The 20,577-nt window shown below is 36.4% G+C and overlaps 1 protein-coding gene across 1 annotated transcript; it reads left to right on the plus strand.

Annotated features, from left to right (window-relative positions):
• The first annotated feature begins 302 nt into the window (after nt 1-302).
• On the plus strand, nt 303-20,012 carry idh1 (isocitrate dehydrogenase (NADP(+)) 1). Its single transcript, XM_052148817.1, has 9 exons — nt 303-459; nt 1,595-1,724; nt 9,656-9,947; nt 12,717-12,822; nt 13,113-13,290; nt 14,340-14,491; nt 14,795-14,935; nt 17,332-17,494; nt 18,894-20,012. The coding sequence occupies exons 2-9, from the start codon at nt 1,603-1,605 to the stop codon at nt 18,985-18,987; spliced, it is 1,248 nt and encodes a 415-aa protein (XP_052004777.1). The 5' UTR covers nt 303-459; nt 1,595-1,602; the 3' UTR covers nt 18,988-20,012.
• The last annotated feature ends 565 nt before the right edge of the window (nt 20,013-20,577 follow it).

Consider the following 20,577-nt stretch of genomic DNA (forward strand, 5'->3'; position numbering starts at 1 on the left):
GAAATTTCACGTTTTTTTTTTTCACTGCATTTTTAATTCGATCGCTTTTAAAGTTTCTCCGTGTCATTATTCAGATGTAAATTACTGTCCATTCCGAAGCGGCATGGACAGTATATATAATATAATATAATATAGATCAGTGCATACTACCCATTCTACTCTTACTACTTTTGCCATATGTGTCCATAGCAAGAATAGTATGAGTAGTATGGTAGTATGCCATTCCGCACTTAGCCATTGTGTGAGTTTAGTTCCGTATACACTTTGATTGGTGGAGGATTATATGATTGAGCAGTTCATGTATGAGCAGATCTGGGGGGAGCCAATACCATCCGCTCAGCTGAAACAGAAGGAAACGACGCCTTCCAAGTCTAGTCCAAAAGCCTCGTAGCCTCTTCAGGACACATCAGACAACTAGAGCTCCTAATTTACTCCGGCACAGGCTCAAGAAATAAAAAGGTAGGCGTTGTACATTGAGTTGCAAAGACTCGAATGTCTCAAAATAGCTGGTAAATATATAATCACTCTGCCGCTGTCGTTTGATTTGACGTTTCCAGCAAAGCCCTATACCGGTATGAGGACATAGCCATTGCTGGAAATAAAGTAGCGCATTCTTTAAAAAAAAAAAAAAAAAAAAGAAGTAGACAAAGATAACGAATGTACAGTATTTAGCATAAAACCTTATTAATTATTAATTTATTGATACAATGTTAAGGATCAGTCGATTAATAACAATCCCAATTATAGATACAAAATATTACTCTTTATCATCAAATTAAGTTATGGGTGTTAATTGTGTTGCACGAGCTGTATTTCACCTTTGTCCTAAATGCTTTTATTACGTAACATGCCGATGTTGTGTTGAACCCCCCCACCCACCCCTTTCACTTAGTGTCGTTGAGATTTCGACACAACACCTGTTTATTTAACTACAATAAGACGCTCATACTTTTGTTATATTGTCACAAATATAAACTGTTACGCGGGTTAAATTGACACCAATGTACATTGTAGCGCTATATCGTTGGATGAAAGGCCGTGTCATATTACTGGCCTGTCTGTCAGGTGTTGTTGCATTACTTGCAATAGACATGAGAATAACTGTTGTCTATGTCTTTAAAGTCCCCTACAAAAACTGGGACCATGGTACAGTGATAGTGTCAAATGGTAATGCCATTGCACAGAATGATTACATATTCATATACCATAGCATTTAAATGGTTCTACCATGCTATTATTTTAAGCTGCTTAGTGCATGTCCAAAAACCATGACATTGTCATGCTATATGTCCAAAAAACTAAACATTGGGCATACCACAACACAATTTGATATGTTTGTTTAATACAGTAGTATATACTATGTCATAATACTGTTCCATCTTAAAGTCTCAGAGTTTGTGCTTGTTAGGCTGCATCAGGAATGTCAGTTCCAGAAGCGGTTTCTCTGTTAAATCTGGTTTAACAAAAAAAATGCAGAGTCACTGGTTATGTAACTTTTTTCTCTCAATGGAATCTATTCATTCTTCAGGGGGTAGTACTACTACTATAGTCTACACCTATAGATCTACACATCTAACCGTCATCAATCTTGCAGGGTCCAAAATGTCTCAGAAGATCAAAGTTGGTTCCGTGGTTGAGATGCAAGGAGATGAGATGACCAGAGTTATATGGGAGCTCATAAAAGAAAAACTCATCTTTCCTTACCTGGAGCTTGACCTGCACAGGTGAGATTATATTCTGTCTGTCTGTCTGTCTGTCTGTCTGTCTGTGTGTGTGTGTGTGTGTGTCTGTGTCTGTGTCTGTGTGTGTGTGTGTGTGTGTGTGTCTGTGTCTGTGTCTGTGTCTGTGTCTGTGTCTGTGTGTCTGTGTCTGTGTCTGTGTCTGTGTCTGTGTGTGTGTGTGTGTGTGTGTGTGTGTGTGTGTGTGAGCGTGTATTTATCACTTTGTGGGGACCAAATGTCCCCATAAGGATAGTAAAACCCGAAATGTTTGACCTTGTGGGGACATTTTGTCGGTCCCCATGAGGAAAACAGCTTATAAATCATACTAAATTATGTTTTTTGAAAATTTAAAAATGCAGAATGTTTTCTGTGAGGGTTAGGTTTAGGGGTAGGGTTAGGTTTAGGGGATAGAATATAAAGTTTGTACAGTATAAAAACCATTATGTCTATGGAAAGTCCCCATAAAACATGGAAACACAACGTGTGTGTGTGTGTGTGTGTGTGTGTGTGTGTGTGTGTGTGTGTGTGTGTGTGTGTGTGTGTGTGTGTGTGTGTGTGTGTGAGAAAGAGAGAGAGACAGCATGTGTGTGTTTCTCTCATTCTATTTGATTTCCCTTGTGATTAATTAAGGTTTAAGCATCACTTCAACTGCCAATTAGTCTCTAACAAAAGTGTACCATGGTAACCATAGTTTCCACCTAAATTCAAGAGTTACTACAATTGCTGTCACTACTGTAAAATCATTATAAATTAATATAGGATCTCCTTCAAGCACTGAAATAACTTTCAAAAATGTTTTTAATAAAAGAAATAGTCAGTTATATTACAGTAATGGCTAACACCAAGTTATCATTAATATTTGGTATTTTGTAGGTATTTTTACTTAGGGATGATTTTTGTAAGGGAAGCTGTTATAATATTCTATTAAAAAGCTATTTACAATACAGTGTGCAATTCACGCTAAGTACTTACCAAGTAGTACATTTACTATTTTTTCTGTTTGGCCATACAGATTTCTCAGGTCGTTGACACAATGTAGTAAAGCTCAAGGCCAAAGAGAAGCGTTATCATCCCACAGGAGAAAGTTACAACTGTTATTACATAATAACCCATTCAGTGTCCTCTCTGTCCTCATCATGAATAGTCAGCATCTGAACTTTGGGCTTGAGGTTAAAGTTTGATCTAAGCACCTCTATAACTGTAGACCTCTGTTTTTTGGTAAAGTAAATAAATTATATTACATGGTGCATGAACTTGACCTGGAGTTGTGCAGAAAGTGCAAACTAAGCCTTATCTGTCTGATAAGAGCGTTATCAATATATTAGCAAACAAGGTGTCATCTCTCTTCTAATGCCCGTCCATTCTGTCACTTCCCCCAGAACTTTGGACTTCTCTTTAGAGATTTACTCTTAATCTGTGGATGTAGAATGTAGAAGATTGTCTTGATAGATTTGTATGTGATTGCTGCTTGCATATTACACATATAACAAATGATATCTAAGCCCTATGCAAACAATAGATCGTTTATTTATTGAGAGTCATGTGACCTACTCAGCCAAGCCTTTAAAAATTCCCAGAAATCACTATGTAGTGTTCATCATGACTGAAACTCATGAATTCTCTGTAGATTTCAAGATGCTTGCATAATACTATGATTACCAAATGTACAAGATTTTTTCCATACACCCTGTCCACACTTTTGAACAGATTTGCGCACCATTTTATTTTGGGAATCATCCTACAGAGTTTGTTGATTCTTCACTGCAGTTGGCTTATTCAAACCACGCCTCATTAAACTCACCAAACTGATATTTTCGATACCATTCTCCATAAACAGCCTAACTAAATTCTGTTTAAGACACCAAAGAGGAAGTGAGGAACACTTCTGCATATTGACATGAAACTTTGTATGTATAATTGTCAGAATGCTCTTATAATACCACAAAAATCTAGTAAAAGGTTTTGAAGTCATACATAATGGTAAATCTGCTCATAGCCTTTTGCAATTTGAACAAAACATATCTACTCATTTTTGAGTATGTAATTGCTAAGTTTATGGAGGGAATGGTTAGCTAATAAGTTGTCTCCTTAACTTCAAATCCTTCAACCACAGCCATGGTAAACAGACAAGCCTGAAGCAAAACCAAATGAAATGATATGACTGTCTGTCTATACACTTTCTCAAAAAATAAACACTTTGGATTTATCTTTCTAGAATCCTTATCACACCACTCCAGGGAGTGGGAGAGTGGACCAAAGGTCACAGCCTGTTAAACACAATAGCCAGGGAACCAGGATAGGGAACAAACAAAGTATGGAAGAATTATTTCACCTAAAGGCAGTTCTGTATTGTATCTCAAGGGATGCGCTCTCTATGGTGTGTGTGTGTGTGTGTGTGTGTGTGTGTGAAGTGTGTCATACTCTTCCTTTATTCCACAGAAAGATGAGGTCTTTTAGTTGCTTGGGATGTGGAACATTTTAAGAGTACTACTGAAAGTTTGGATTTAAATTAGTGTTGACAACTGTATTTTGAGGATGCTTGTATATCCATAGATTTGAAGACATGTGTGCACTGTTCAAACTGAGATTAAGGCACCACCACATAAGGCCTAAAAGATGTAACCTAGAGGGTCTCCTGGTGTTTCATCAAAATTAGAATACTAGAAACATAAAACCATAGATTTTGTTTTTCAAATGTTCGCAACATTGTACATTATCTGTCCATTTTTCATAAATAATGCAAACCAGATTTTTTTTTATGTCTGATTATTTTAAACACGCCTGAGTGCGCCACATGCTGTTTTCTGAAGAAATTACAGACAGTGACTGAATGAAACCATAGCTGTGTCCCAAATGACACACTATACACAATGCACTTACAAAATGTGCTATGCACTCAGCCATGTAGTGTATGAAAGTGTAGTATCGTCTCAAATGGAACACTTAATGTTTTTTTACTACACGGAAGTATTTACCATTTAAAAGCTGACAGAACTCGTCAGTCAATCATTGTTTTGAGGAATAAAGGCTATACAATGCTTGAAATCGCCAAAACAAACTGAAGAAAACTGTGTACACTACAGTCTTCAAAGACAAATAACAACTGGCTCTAACAAGGACAGAAAGAGATGTGGAATGCCAGATGTGCAACTCACAAGAGGATAAGTACATCAGAGACTCTAGTCTGAGAAATAGACACCTCTTACTCAGCTGACAGATTCATTGAATTCTACCTGCTCAACATCAGTTTCATGTACAAAAGTAAAGAGAAGACTCAGGGGTGCAGGACTTATGGAAAGTAATGCAAATAAAAAGCAATTTTTGAAACAGAAAAACAAAAAAGAAAAGGTTAGAGTAGGAAAAGAAACAGAAATTGGACAACAGATAATTGGAAAAGAGTGTTATGGATCTTAACCCCATTGAGATTTTATGGGATCAGTTAGACTGTAAGGTGCGTGAGAAGTGCCCGACAAGACAACATCTATGGCAAGTGCTACAGGTGTGTACAAGCGTGAGGTGAAATGTCACCTGAGTATCTGGACAAACTTACAGCTAGAATGCCAAGGATCTGTAAAGCTCTCATTGCTGCACATGGAGGATTTTTTTCATGAGAACTATTTGAACTAGTTTAAGAAGTTCTGAATTATTCAATTTGTAATATTAATTTTCACGTTATTAATGTCCTGACTATACATTGTGATCGGTTGAATGCCACTTTGGTGAACTAAAAGTACCTATTTCTGTCCATAAGAGCAAAATCTGTACATTATTCCAAACTTTTGGCTGCCAGTGTTTATCTCAATATAATACATATTCGCACAGCATGGTGTGATGGTAAAGCCTTTAACTCACTTTTGTAAGGTGCTGTCTTCACAGAAGTTTCACTTGTTGTCTTGTTCTCCATTATTTACAATTGTTTTGCCAGATCAGTATCGCTGCCAGTAACTCCACCCCTTCCGCTATGTACAGCAAGCTGAGTGCACAAAATGTCCAAAATTCCTTACTCTATTTTGACAGTTGAAAAAGTGCACCATCACTTCAAAATGACCTAAAATAGTGCAGAAGTGTGCAGTTTGGGACGCACCTCTTATTTTCACCTCACAACAATGCTAAGATATAATTTTTCTACAATAACAACATTATTGTTGTTACACCTAAATTACTAACATTAAATAATCTTTTATCTTAGAACTAAACCATCACTAGAGGTTACTTAATATGCACACAGTAAATATGCACATAGTTTTGCCAGTATTTTTCTAGCATTGCATGCTAGCTCACAATCAAACAGTTATAAAGTTATTACATTGATGCTATGCTCAAAAATCTTTGTAGTAGTTCTTCGTCAAAGTCCTAAAATTAAGGTGACCAGATTTCTGATGTGAAAAACTGGGACATATCTAGTTTAGTGGTAAATATGTTATTGAAATTTCACATGTTACTTATCTATGATTTAAAAAAGAGGGACAATTCAGATGTTATGTATATTGACCATGGTGAATGTAGTAATGCCATGAACAATAGTTTATCATACTCTGTTGAATGTGTCTCAATTAAATTACGATATGTAGGTAAAGATCATTATTAACATTATTATTGATTGTTATTAATTGTCTTCTGTTACATGAGTTCATTCTTTTCTGCACTGTATACAGTATATGACACTGTGGTAAAAGAGTGAACTAAACAATGATTGAATATAGGAACTGTTGCAGCTGACTCCACAGCACAGGGACACCTGCCCTTGGACACACTCTTTGCATCACTCTTCTTACTCTTTTTGACACTTTATTTGAATGTGTCCTTGTTACTTACTGATTATTACTAATTAATAACATGTACTTACTGTATTTTAGAGTAAGGGTTTGGTTTAGGGTTAGTTGCTTTTAATTATGCATAATTGAATGTTATTACTATAGTAAATACATGTAATATGTGTAACAAGGACACATTAAAATAAAGTGTTACCTTACTCTCTTCTAAAATTCCTTCTCTTCTCCTCTTTTCCTTCACCTTTACCTGGCACTTTCCTAAAAGTAAGACGGTAGGCTGCTAATTTGCTTGCTGCAAACAGGCAGAGGAATATCAAAAGAAATGAGCTCATTTGACTACCATTTCCCTCAGCATTACAAATGAAATCATATGAAAAACTTACACTATAGACAATATCAGGGCCTGAGATTAATTTCTGATATTGTTGGGGATCTTTTCCAATTTCTAGGCTTGACACAAAGACATTCAATATTGTATAATAATGCTAATAATAACTATCACACAATTGTTTCTATCAGTTATCTCTTGTGGACCTGTTTTTCTTAATTATACCTTGTATTTTGATCAACTCTTATGCATTATTATGCTTATTTTCAGTCACTTGTTTCCCAGCAAGGCACAATGTAATCTATGCTTTGATGTGCTGACTTAAATATATTGTTGTTCTTTTCATATATTTTATTATACATTTCATTTATTTTTCCATGTTATTAATGTTGTATTCTTATTTTAAATGCATTAATTTAATATAACATATAACAATAGAACTTCTTTATAACATAGCTAGTATGTGCCTCACCTAGAAGCTGTTAATGAGGATCATGTTTCTTTTCAATAGACCTTTTCACAGACTGTGATGACGTGTTTCATCCTTATTTATCAGTGTAAATCTCTCGATTTAAATTTTTTTAAATATTGAGTGTAAATTTATAACATTATGCTTTGTGTTATATTCCCCTTGAATTAGTAAAAAAAAACAAATTACCACAGCTGCGAGGGGGTTTCTATTACAGCTGCTGAGAGAGTGGCAATAAATTTGGCATCTTCTCCCATCTGTCTTAATCAACCATTCTCTATTTTTTAACTCTTCTGGAAAGTCATTTAAATGTAATATTGGATTTTTTCTTTTGGTCTTGGAGCAAATGGGTGAATGAAAATAATATGTGCTGTGATCTCTCATTCACTCACATTCGCTGCTGTCAAAGTTTACCCTGCAAAGGTTTACTTCTTGGCCCGGTTCTTAATGGCAAAACTGGTGTGAACAAGTAATCAGTAAAGGGAGATGGATTACTTAAAGCTGCTATAGAGAGCAGTCCCATCCGTTGGTCGAAATAAACAGCACACAATTGAACTTGTTGCCGGTAGGCTTCAGTAGGGGCTTTCTTGCCATGTATTTTCACTTAGCGGGCTGTTTTTAACGCGTAGTAAAACCGGGGACATTTCCGGGGACAGCTTTAGTCAGGAATAGACCGTCAAAAACTGGGACTGACCCTGGAAAATGGGGATGCCCACTTAAAATAAGCAAGCCATGTTGATAAACAATGGTGACAAGAGAGAAAAAAAATTGGTAATACATGAATAAAAATATCTTATTTATAACACTATGCATTTCAGCCACGGTGACCAATTTAAATTCTAAAAATTATAGTATATGTGTCACGTTCCTGTGTTGTCTGCCCCGTGTTTTCTGATTCACATGCCACTTTCCACGTTCCATGTCACGTTTTCCTTGTTGTCCGTTCCGTGTTTCACTGTCTGTGTATAAAACATCATTTCCCATGTTTCCCGGCCCTTATCACTGCCTGCACTGTGTTATTGTCCGCACCTGTTCGTGATTTTGTTATTACCGTGTCTGTCTATTTAAACCCTGTTGTTTTCCCTTTCCTTTGTCGTTCGTTGGCGTTTCATGTCGATTCCTATGTTCTCTCGTGGTTCTCTCTCTGTTACCCCCTGCCTGTCGTGGATGTTCGCTGTCTATGCCCCTAATTCCTTCCCTTCGTTTATGTTCTTCCTGCCGTGTGTTCTTTTGTGATTTAGTTTAGTTTTTCCCAGCGTGGACTTTTCTTTGTGTTTATTTGTTTATGATTTATAAATAAAGCTGCGTTTGGATCCAAATCACTCGTCTGCCTTCTCCTGCTTCCCACAGCCGTAACAATATGAGTGAGTCTGACTCATTAAAATATAAAAAAAGCTCATATTAATAAAGTAGATTGACTTTTTGTGTGAATGTTTGGTAGGGATTCCCATGTAGATTTTTGGGGAGTCATGCCTGTGTCTGGCGTAATTATTCATTTTAAACAGAGTTGACAGTAACATGCTTTAGTGCTTATCAAAACATTTTCTGTCACCTCGAACTCTTTTCTCCCATGATATTGTCATCTTTTACTGCATTCATTTTATTAAGGCTGCTGATTGTCAATGCAGTGACATGTTCAGAGATGTAGTGTATTTAATGAACATAGTATGGATCAGAGACAACATAGCGAGTTACAGCAGAGAACAACACGAGGCAACAGTGAAACTATTTCAAGCATTGGGCATTTCTAGCACAAAAGCTCTGTTCAGCTGTATCAGTTAAGCTACTGTATGTTTGTGATGTTTGTGGTTGGGTAAACTTGTGGTGCCTTGTTCTTTTCTTAGAGAAACCCAAGAGAAGGGAGATAATAGTGTAATAAAGTGTGTTTAAAGAGGTGACTAAGATTAGCTGGATGGGTCGGTATTAGGGGACCCCCCCCAAGAGCTCTGACTGAATTCAAACACTATATTTTTGTTAGCCAGAAATCGCATAATGTCTTTGGCACTAATGAATATTGTGTATTTTCTCCCTACAATCAGCATAGAAAATGTGATATAAAAATGTGTGGATTCTGTTTGGGTCTAGCTAAAGGTTTACTCTCCTCTTTTGTTGCTGTTACAATATCAGTTTAAACCATAGTCTGTGTAATATGTTGTCGAATTCAGTTCGCTGTAGTAGTGTCTTTGTGCTACATTACCATGGCACTAGTTTCCCATTAACCTCATTGAAAGTGTGCTTGAAGGAGAAACCGCAATTTACAAAATTTTACAATTAAGGAAATGCATAATCATGGAATTTGTATGTCAACACAGGATGGAAAAGATCACATAGAGGAGTAAAAACTTATAAAACTTCTGTGTTTTAGCTATGATCTGGGAATGGAGAACCGTGATGCCACTGATGACAAGGTGACTGTAGAGGCAGCGGAGGCTGTTAGACGCTTCAATGTTGGCATCAAGTGTGCCACCATCACGCCTGATGAGAAGCGTGTGGAAGAGTTCAAGCTCAAGCAAATGTGGCGCTCTCCCAACGGAACAATCCGGAACATCCTTGGGGGCACTGTGTTCCGAGAGGCTATTATCTGTAAAAACATTCCCCGTTTGGTTCCAGGCTGGATCAAACCTATTATCATTGGCAGACATGCACATGGAGACCAGGTATGGAGCTCTTGCACTTGCAGTATGCTTGAGTTAGAATATCAGTTATTTAGATCTAATCTCTGAGCCTAGTTTATATGATTGTAATTAGTGGTGTTTGTTAAGGCAAGCATTGTTACTTTCTCTCATACTTAGGTTTAGGGGCTTAGAACAAACTCTAAGTAAACTTTGCTGCATAACTCCCATAGACTTATATTAAACGAGTGACCAAGCCATATCCATTAACCAGAACATTGATATTTGGGGGTGGGCTTTTTTGAATTGGGCCAGTAAGAAACTACCTAGCAAACACCCAGAACACCCTAGCAACCACCTAGCATTGCCCTAGCAATTACCTACAACATATTTCTCTACAAAAAAGGACCATGGTATTAGCATAAAAACATACCTTTAGAAACCATGTTATTAATACTGTGATGGTAATCCCATGATATTCTTTAAAGTACCTTACAGTATTATTTAGGTATAATGATATAGAAATATGGTAATCAAACAACAATACCATGGTAGCTGGTACCTTCACTGAACCATGGTACCAACACAGTATTTTTTTAAGGAAGTGGTCTCTTTCAACACATTTGTTTGAGGATTTTCTACTTTATGAAATGTTAACATCAATTTTAAGTGGTGCAACTACATGATATAGGTCTGTTTGGTGTGTTTTCTACAATTTCTTCTCACTCTTAACACAAAGACGAGTGGAATACAAAATGTTACTGTCTGTGATGGAAACAGATGGAGTTAGTCATTAAGTAGCTGGAGCTGTTCCTTGGACCACAGACCTCCATAAATATTTGACTTCATGTTATTTTGAAAGGTTCTTGCACTGTAATATTTATGTATTTTGATCTGTTCTGTAATCTTTGAGACTGGTGACGTGAACTGATAGTGTCAGTGTATTAATCTCTGCACAACTATACATAATTACTGACAAATAAATAATTGTATTGTAGTAAATCAATAAGAAAGTCAGACTCTACAGAGCAGGGCTATGATACAACAATATCAGAAAGTAAGAACTTTGGAACTCAAAGAACAAGAGATTTTGAGAGACTGTTCTTCACTGTATATATGCTGTCAGGAAGTACTTTAGGCTGTTGTTCAATATAAATTACAGATGGTTAAAGGGATAACTTGCATGAAAATGAAAATTCTGTCATCATTTACTTCTATCCCTTTAAGATTTTGAATTATTTCTTTAAAGACTATAAAATCAGACTGAATGAGCCACATTCAAAGCTGTTGTAAAAAATAAAGGCTCATAAATGTACAGCTGAGACAGCACATCAGTTGAGTTCTATAGTAATGCTCTAAGTTGGTACATTGTTTACCAATCGAAAACAGCCTACAGTTGACAGGTTAATGAAAAATATTCTTGGTGAAATTTATTTTCTGATTATTGTTATTAATACATGACAATTATTTATTTAGCATTGGTGTTTTTATAAAAGCAAATGATCCATGTGAGACTGTGCATTACAATGGTTTTACCACATTAAAACGGGTTTGCATCAGAAATAAAAACTAGGGACACACCGATGTATTGGCTGCCAATATTTACTTACCAAATATAGACCAAATTAAAACCTTTGGCATATTGGTTATAAGCATGAAAGCAGCCATTTAAAAAAACAATAGTTTATTTATAATTAATTAGTAACACACTTTGTAAAAACTATGTGAATTCAAATGCACAAACCAGAAATAATTATAGCCACAATATGTTGTTGGCACTCCTAGGAACATGCAATATTTCATTTATATTATTTCTCATTCTATTATTAATGTGGAAAAACTGCCATAAACAAATGTGACATTTGTGAAAGTGGCACTTATCGATAGGCTACACGATGAGGGAAGCCATTCAAAAGATTTTGAAACCAGCAGAATTTGACTTCTGAGACTTCAGTATAATATCAATTAATGCTGCATGATTGATTGATTTAAGATTGAAATCGCAATATGGCCTTGCCCGATTATTAAACCTTAAAAGGCTATTGGTGCTTCTCAAATGAAAGGCTGCATGCTCTGTCAAGTACATCTGGGGCTGTAGGCTAGGCTCCTCCTCAGCATTCAGTGCTATGAATGAGGCGGTCTAGTAAGTTTGCATGGCTACATCTTAAAAGTCCTCACAATTGAGATGGCCTTCGGTGCTTGATGACGTGGCAGCCGAGATATCCAGATTAACTAGGCTGCAGCCATAAGATTGAGAAGCACCATATGTTTCTAAATATAGTCTGCATTCTGCACTTCAGTCAACACTGTGTGAGCAAGTGGCACCCTCTAATGGTTTTACAGCCTTATCCATTATACCAATATAATCCAAGTTAAAACTTTTAACTTTTCCATTATATTTTCGAGGTAGTTACTTTTTGTATCTTTTTAAATATGTTTATCTTTTATTTATCTTTCATTGTTTGCTCTCTTTAAATTTTGGGCTGTCCTGTGTTCAGCAGATCCAATCCATGTTCAGTAGAAATTATTTATTGTTAGAACAGTAAAAAAAAGCTTTTGTACTTCTTTTAAAGCTTAATACCTAAGCAAAACAGTGATCTGGTGCCAAGATAAGGTGAGCAGTATCAGTATAGGCTCATAATATTTTGTTAAAATCAGTATCTGACAACAATTGTCATACCAGTGCATACCTAACAAAATCCCCTTAACTGTGGTAAAAGTAAAGTGGTTCATGAATTTTAGTGGCTTATTGCTTTATTTGGTAATGCCATGGAACATATCTCCTGAGATAACCTGTCCTTTTCACTGTTACAGTATAAGGCTACAGATTTTGTTGTGCCCGGTCCTGGGAAAGTTGAAATGACATACACACCCAAGAATGGAGGACAGCAGCTCAAGTTTGTTGTCCATGAATTTGAAGGTAGCCTTCATGGTAAAATACTGAAATAATGATTAATAGTTGATGTTTAAAAATGTTCTTGTTTCGAAGCAAATACATTTATTTGATTTGAAAATATGTATTGTGGCACAGTCCTTAAAAATTAACTTCCATAGATCAAAGGTTTCCAAATGTCCTGGTATGATTATTTCACCACAGCAGACTAACACTTGTTTGAACATTGAGATTGTTGATGCCTAGAGATTTCTAAATATAATTGTCTGAAATTAAATTGCCGCATACATGACACAGCATTATATTAATGTTTATAGGTACAGGTGGAGTTGCTCTGGGGATGTACAACACAGACAAGTCAATCCGGGAATTCGCTCACAGCTCTTTCCAGATGGGGTTGACCAAAGGCTGGCCGATGTACCTCAGCACCAAGAACACCATCCTAAAGAAATATGATGGCCGCTTCAAAGACATCTTCCAGGAGATCTATGAAAAGTGAGTCTAAATTAAGTCTAATCCAAGAAAGTTATAAAAAAAAAGTCAAACAACTAATCAGTCAAATTCCACTGATGAAACTACTTTGTTAAATGTCTTTAATTCTGCCAGAGAGTAATACAGTTGCGTAGGGGGATTTTTTACTTAAAGACAAACACTGGGCCTTATTCATGAAACATGCAGAAGAAATGTGTTTGTGTAAATCGTTTGTAAAACTATTCTCATATTGTATACTATAATATACTATTCAATTCAATGGGGCAATTTACATAAGAATCCATTTACACTGATTTGTTCTGCTCATGTTTCATGAATTAGACCCATAGATTTAATTTACTCTTGAGTTATTTTTTGAGCTGTACTCAAATGCTGATAACTGTCAAAATCAGCTAACTTTAAAGAGCTGTTTTACATGGAAGTCAATTTGCAGACAACAGAAGAAAACTGTTTACATGAGATTTTGAAATTATCTGAATTTTTTATCTGGTTTTGACATCAATATGCAAACATCTACTTCATACATCATGTATGCACATATTAAATAAACTGACAGAATTCCAATTTATAAAAAAACAAAAAAACATTTGAATTATAAGTTAACAAGCTGTGTGTGTGTGTGTGTGTGTGTGTGTGTGTGTGTGTGTGTGTGTGTGTGTGTGTGTGTGTGTGTGTGTGTGTGTGTGTGTGTGTGTGTGTGTGTGTGTAGCGTGTATTTATCACTTTGTGGGGACCAAATGTCCCCATAAGGATAGTAAAACCCGACATTTTTGACCTTGTGGGGACATTTTGTCGGTCCCCATGAGGAAAACAGCTTATAAATCATACTAAATTATGTTTTTGAAAATATAAAAATGCAGAAAGTTTTCTGTGAGGGTTAGGTTTAGGGGTAGGGTTAGGTTTAGGGGATAGAATATAAAGTTTGTACAGTATAAAAACCATTATGTCTATGGAAAGTCCCCATAAAACATGGAAACACAACAGTGTGTGTGTGTGTGTGTGTGTGTGTGTGTGTGTGTGTGTGTGTGTGTGTGTGTGTGTGATTATACTAGAGAGTATAAGGCTCAGTATGAGGCCAAAGGAATCTGGTACGAGCATCGATTGATTGATGATATGGTGGCTCAGGCTATGAAGTCTGAAGGAGGGTTTATCTGGGCCTGCAAGAACTACGACGGGGATGTGCAGTCAGACTCCGTAGCTCAGGGTGAGTAAAACTAACATGTAAATAAATTACACAAAACAAGTTAAGATACCTGAACGGTTTGGCATCAAACGTGAAAAAAATATCCATAAAAAATTATGGATCATTGCTGTGTATTTCACTGTGAAGTAGTTCTTAAGATCCATTGTTGTTTTTAAATCTTATTTTGCATGTTTTTTGTGACTTGGTGTGAAATGTGAATTGGCCTGTAGCTCCAGCATGCAGTTGCTTAATGGCAGTAATTATTGTAAAAGTGTTGTGAAAAAATTAGGACATTTATAGTAACTCCCTGGTCTCTATCTCTAGGTTATGGGTCTCTGGGTATGATGACCAGCGTGCTACTGTGTCCAGACGGGCGCACAGTAGAAGCTGAGGCTGCCCATGGCACAGTCACACGGCACTATCGGATGCACCAGCAGGGCAAGGAGACTTCTACCAACCCCATCGGTGAGGGAAAACACTTTGTTTGCTTGTTATACATATGTAAATGTACTGCTACCCTTACTGTAAAAATGCCCTGAAAACACCATGCCCTGTTTAAATGCAAAATGAAACTAGATTTATCACATAAAGACAATGTGAAATGAAAAAGAATACCCTATTTACTTATAACTTCTTATACCACGGGTCTGTTGAATGTTTGATTCTGAATGGTTGATAGATGTTTTAAGGTGTGCAATTATTTTTCAAGTAAACGCACGGCTATGAAGTAGTTAAAGGTCTGACTGCATAATGGTTCCATATTAATTCAGCAATTTTTGGGGGTTTATTTCAAAGGTCCCTTCAGGCTACCAAAACAAAATAACTAAATAAAACAAAGACATTGGTTAAGTACTTTAGATAACAATGGCAAAAATATCTGTAATATCCTATTTTTATTTCAATTTCGATTGAAAAGCATCCTTGGGCTCCCTCTCTTTCTCTCTCTTTCGCTCTCGTCTCACCCACACACACACACACACACACACACCCACACAAACACACAGTACATGCTACCACAGCAAAATAACCATATAAACAAAGACATTGGTTAAAGTAAATTGGTTAAGAACGTCAAACAATGTATATAATATCCTACGTTTATTTAAATTTTGGTTGAAAGCTCCCTCGTCACCCCCGCACTTACAAACGCTCACACACATACATACGCACGCACATGCACACACACACACGCACATACACACATCGAGACTCATTTTGTGACCAACAAATAGAGCTGCACCCCCCGTGACTTAAACAACACAACAGTTTCTATTATACAAAATAACTTTTTATTTGTGAAACATTTTATGTTTTAATATTTCATCTTAATCAGCCTCACATAGCTTTAATGGAAAGCACCACACTACCTCCCCCCCTCTCTGTCACTCGCACACACACACACACACACTGCCTTCTTACTTCAATGCCGAAATGCAGTGCATCCTCCGTTGCCAGTTCAACAACATCATGTTAGAACTAACAATGTAGGATGCACTGAATGTCGGCATTGAAGAAACAAATAGTGTGTGTGTGTGTGCGTGCCTGCGTGCATCCGAGTGACAGAGAGGGGGAGAGGTAGCGCGGTGCTGTATCAAAGATAGATACACTTGATCAGAGGCAGACTGGCCATAAGGAGAACAGAGACTTTTCCCAGTGGGCTGGCCCCGAAACAGGGGCGATGCAATAAACTGAAATGGGCAGCCGCGTTATGCTGAAGGGGGCCACGATATGCAGATATGTGACACAAATCCCCCACACTCAAAAACTTTTGGTCCAGTTTCTATGTAAAATCCAGGGCCTAGTTCTCTTCCCTGTCTTCCCTTGCACTTGATCAATACAGCAGTTTCTATATTATCAGAAATATCTGTGGGAAACACCCTCGCGCTCCCCCTCCCCCCGTCTTAATCTCTCTCACACACGTGGACACACATACATATATGCATTATGCACACACTTACTCGAGAACCTTCATGGCAATCACCGGCATCTCAGTAGGGTTAAAAACAGTTGTTTAGGTTTTCATCAGAAATATGGAGACACTCGCTGCTGCTGAGAAGTGCTTAAACTTAGATTTTGGCAATTTTGAAGCGATGTTACATCTGACAAGAGCTGCAACAAATAAAGGTAATCCCACAGCCGATCTCTCTCTCAGTTTTTGAGTTTCTCACTTTCGATCCCTCAAACACAAGCTCACACACAAACTCACACAAACATGCACAAACGCACTAACTTGTTACTTGATAGCCTCGCTATCCTCCATTGCTAGTTTGAAAATGAAGTGACGTTTTCAAACTAGCAATGAAGGCTTGAGCTGTATTAAACAAGATGTTGAATCCGTAGCAAAAGAAAGTAGTTCCACTCACAAGAGCATTTTAGTGACGAAAACCAGAAAATTCTTAACGATGTATTAAGGTGTTGTAACCGTGGTATAAGAGGACTATTGAGAAATAATACACACCCATTACCACCTTGGGTGTGCACTATTTTTCGATAATTCAACAGTCCATCGTCAATTATTCCTTACATAATTTACATTTGTAGTAAAGTAGTCCCTGGTCTTTTTGTGCAGAATTCCTCAGCGAACGTTATTCTAAAGAAAAAAATATTTGTTTGAAAAACATTTCTATACTTTCTACTGAAGAAAGTAAGGTTGCAAGGGCTGGAAACTTAACAATATATTGTTTTCAATATATAACAATTTATATATTGGATTATTTCCCACTGATTATTCACTTTTACTCAAACACGTCACATTATGACACTTAAAATGTGAATGTAAAATGTGACACTTAAAACCCACCCTCAATGTGTGAGCTCATTGCACAATACAACTTGTTTGCATCACCATTTTGTCTCATCAGCATCCATCTTTGCATGGACACGAGGGCTGCTGCACCGAGCTGAGCTGGACAAGAATGCAGAGCTGCGTGTGTTTGCTGAGGCACTTGAGGCAGTTTGTGTCGAGACCATTGAAGCCGGTTTCATGACCAAGGACTTGGCCATCTGCATTAAGGGCATGTCTAAGTACGTCCAAAATCTACTCAACACTCAAAACATTTACTCAACTCAATGACTCTAAAACGTTTGATTTTGATAGAGGTTCATTAGAAAAATATTTGGTTTCTTAAAGGGATAGTTCACCCAAAAATAAAAATTCATTTTCATAATTTACTCACCCTCATGCCATCCCAGCTGTGTATGACTTTCTTTCTTCTAGAAACCCCAAACAAAGATATTTAGAAGAATATCTCAGCTCTGTTGCTCCATATAGTATAAGGGAATGGTGACAAAATCTATGAAGCTTCTGAAAGCACATAAAGTCAGCATAAAAGTAATCCATATGATACCATTGGTTTAATCCATGTCTTTTCGAAGCAATCCAATGCGTTTTGGGTTAAAACATACCAAAGTATATAAAAAAAATCACTATACATCTTGCCATTGAAATGTCTTGGCTCAATCATGATTTCAAGCAGTGTAATCGAGCTTGAAATCACGATTGCCAAGGACACTGCTGATGTCAAGATTTATAGGAGTTATATTTTGGTCAGTTCCTAGCCAAAACTGATTGGATCGCTTCAGAAGGCATGGAATAAATCACTGGACTCTTATGGTTTACCTTTTATGCTGCATTTATATACTCTTTGGAGCTTCAAAGTTTTGGTCACCTTTTCCTGATGTGTGGACCTACAGAACTGAGATGTTCCTCTAAAAATCATTCATCTGGGATGGCATGAGAGTGAGTAAATGATGAGACAATTTTCATGTTTGGGTGAACTATTCCTTTAACTAGAGTGGTGTTAAAGGTGTGAATTCAGTGACAAATCATAGGGGACTTAAAAGCTTGATATTGCATCAGTGCACTCTATTTTTAGTAGCCTATTATTGTAGAATAGTATAGTAGGTCCAAGTGCTCATCTTATTAACCAAGCTGTTTAATTACTGATGCTATATTTAAAGAGCAAGGTGGGCAAAATAATGCCTCCTTATGCTTCAAGTTGGACAAGCTTTTTCGACAGTGAGTGTGACATGATTATCGCAGCAAATATTTTGGCTCATCCCTCATTTGTGTAAAAACAATAATTGTGTGTAGAGTTGTGCACTTACAATATAAGTCAAAGGAGAAAGGCATTTAACCAGGAAAAACATTCAAATGCACACGATTTCAAAAGTATAGCCAGATGACTAAAACATTATGTTAACATGAGAATGAAGTGATAGAATCGCTTACCAACTCCTGTCATGACTGTGTGACAGCAGTAAACCTTGTAATTATTACATGATATTTGTAAGGATACCAGAAAGGGACTTTTTATATAAAGCCACCCACAGGAATTACATTAGTAATTCATAACCAAAAGTTCATTCACAGTGTGCAAAGGGCTGACGATGGGCAAATTTTTTTCTGTTTATTTCTCCATAGTGTCAAACGCGCCGATTACCTCAACACCTTTGAGTTCTTGGATAAACTGGCAGAGAATTTGAAGATCAAGATGTCAAGCCAACCCAAACTGTAAAGCTATCGGGTGTTCACAATCAGACACGCAGCTCTCAACCCATGCCAGGCTGCAGATTCTGTTAGCCGTGTCTCCTGTCTAACTTTGACCAAAAGACAGAGAAGTTATGGGCTGCACCACCAAATCCAGAAGGGGGAGCAAGTGCACATTCCGCTGGAGGACCTGAAAGTGCCTTTTAAATGGAAAGAGCTACATTCATAACTCTTTTAAAAACAAGTTGGAAACACTCTTTTAAATTCATAAAGGGAGTGAAATACTTTTGAAACTTCCCCTCCATATCGCAGCCCCCTGTAGTGCATAAATATTTTTGGTAACACTTTACAATATGGTTTATGTTAGGTTAAGGTTAAATGTTAACATTAGGTAATGCATTAGATATTATGAAATGACAATGAACAGCTTTGTACAGCACTTATTAAACTCAGTTAATGTTAATTTATAAATGTACTAGTGTTTATTGTGAAATCATAATGCATTAACTAATGTTGACATATTCAACTGTTAATGTTAAAAATTCATTAGTATATGTATAAAGTAACCAAACAACATTAATTTACTGTTCATTGTTAGTTCAAGTTAATTCATGTTTATATATATATATATATATATATATATATATATAAACCTTATTGTTAAGTGCTGTTTTTGTATTTTTGTTCTACAAATTTAGTGCAGGGTCCAGCCTGTTATATGCTTGAACATCTGCTGCCTTATCGCTCTGTGTGTGTAACTGTCTCGTCTTCATACAGTCACTCTTGAAGCATGTGTCAAGAGCAATGAGATTAGGTCTTAACAATGGAAATACAAACATGACAGTAAAATACCTGATTTTCACTTAAATGCTGGTAGTTAGAATCAGTAGACATTCCAGTTTATTATTTTTGTCACTAAAATACACTCAATGCCACTGTCTGTCACTGAATTTCAAATTCATTTCTGGATGTCTCTCTTAATCTTAGTCTGTGTGCTGGTGTTATTGTTATTATGACCACAATAATAAATAAGTCTTTTTAAGAAGAGTATGTAACGTGTTTTGTCGCTGTTTATTCTGATGGTGTGTGGCTATTGGATATAATCTGTCAGTTTATGTGATGTGTGTCATGTGGCAGCCACTTGGATAATTCAGTAACACTTTACAATAAGGTTCCATTCGTTAACATTATTTAGATATCATGAACAAACTATGAAAAATACTGTATATTTTTACAGCATTTATAAATCTTCGTTAATGTTTGTTAATAAAAATACAATTGTTCATTGTTAGTTCATGCTAGTTCATAGTGAATTAACTATTACAAATTTATTTGTAAAAATGTATTTGTATATTTAAAAATTAGCATTAACCAAGATTACTAAATGCTGGAAAAGTATTGTTTGTTGTTAGTTCATGGAAACTAATGTTATTCAATATAATGTTAACAAATGGAACCTTATTGTTAAGTGTTTCAGACAATTCAATGGCAACGAATTTGCTAAAACTACAGTTTATTAAACTTAATCCAGTGTTTGTTTACTTTAGGTAATGACCATAATTATTTTGAATTTAGAAGAATTTAGATTTTGTACATTTCATTCAGCAGATGGCAGCAC

The sequence above is a fragment of the Xyrauchen texanus genome, chromosome 18 (assembly GCF_025860055.1).
Source record: "Xyrauchen texanus isolate HMW12.3.18 chromosome 18, RBS_HiC_50CHRs, whole genome shotgun sequence".
NCBI lineage: Eukaryota > Metazoa > Chordata > Actinopteri > Cypriniformes > Catostomidae > Xyrauchen > Xyrauchen texanus.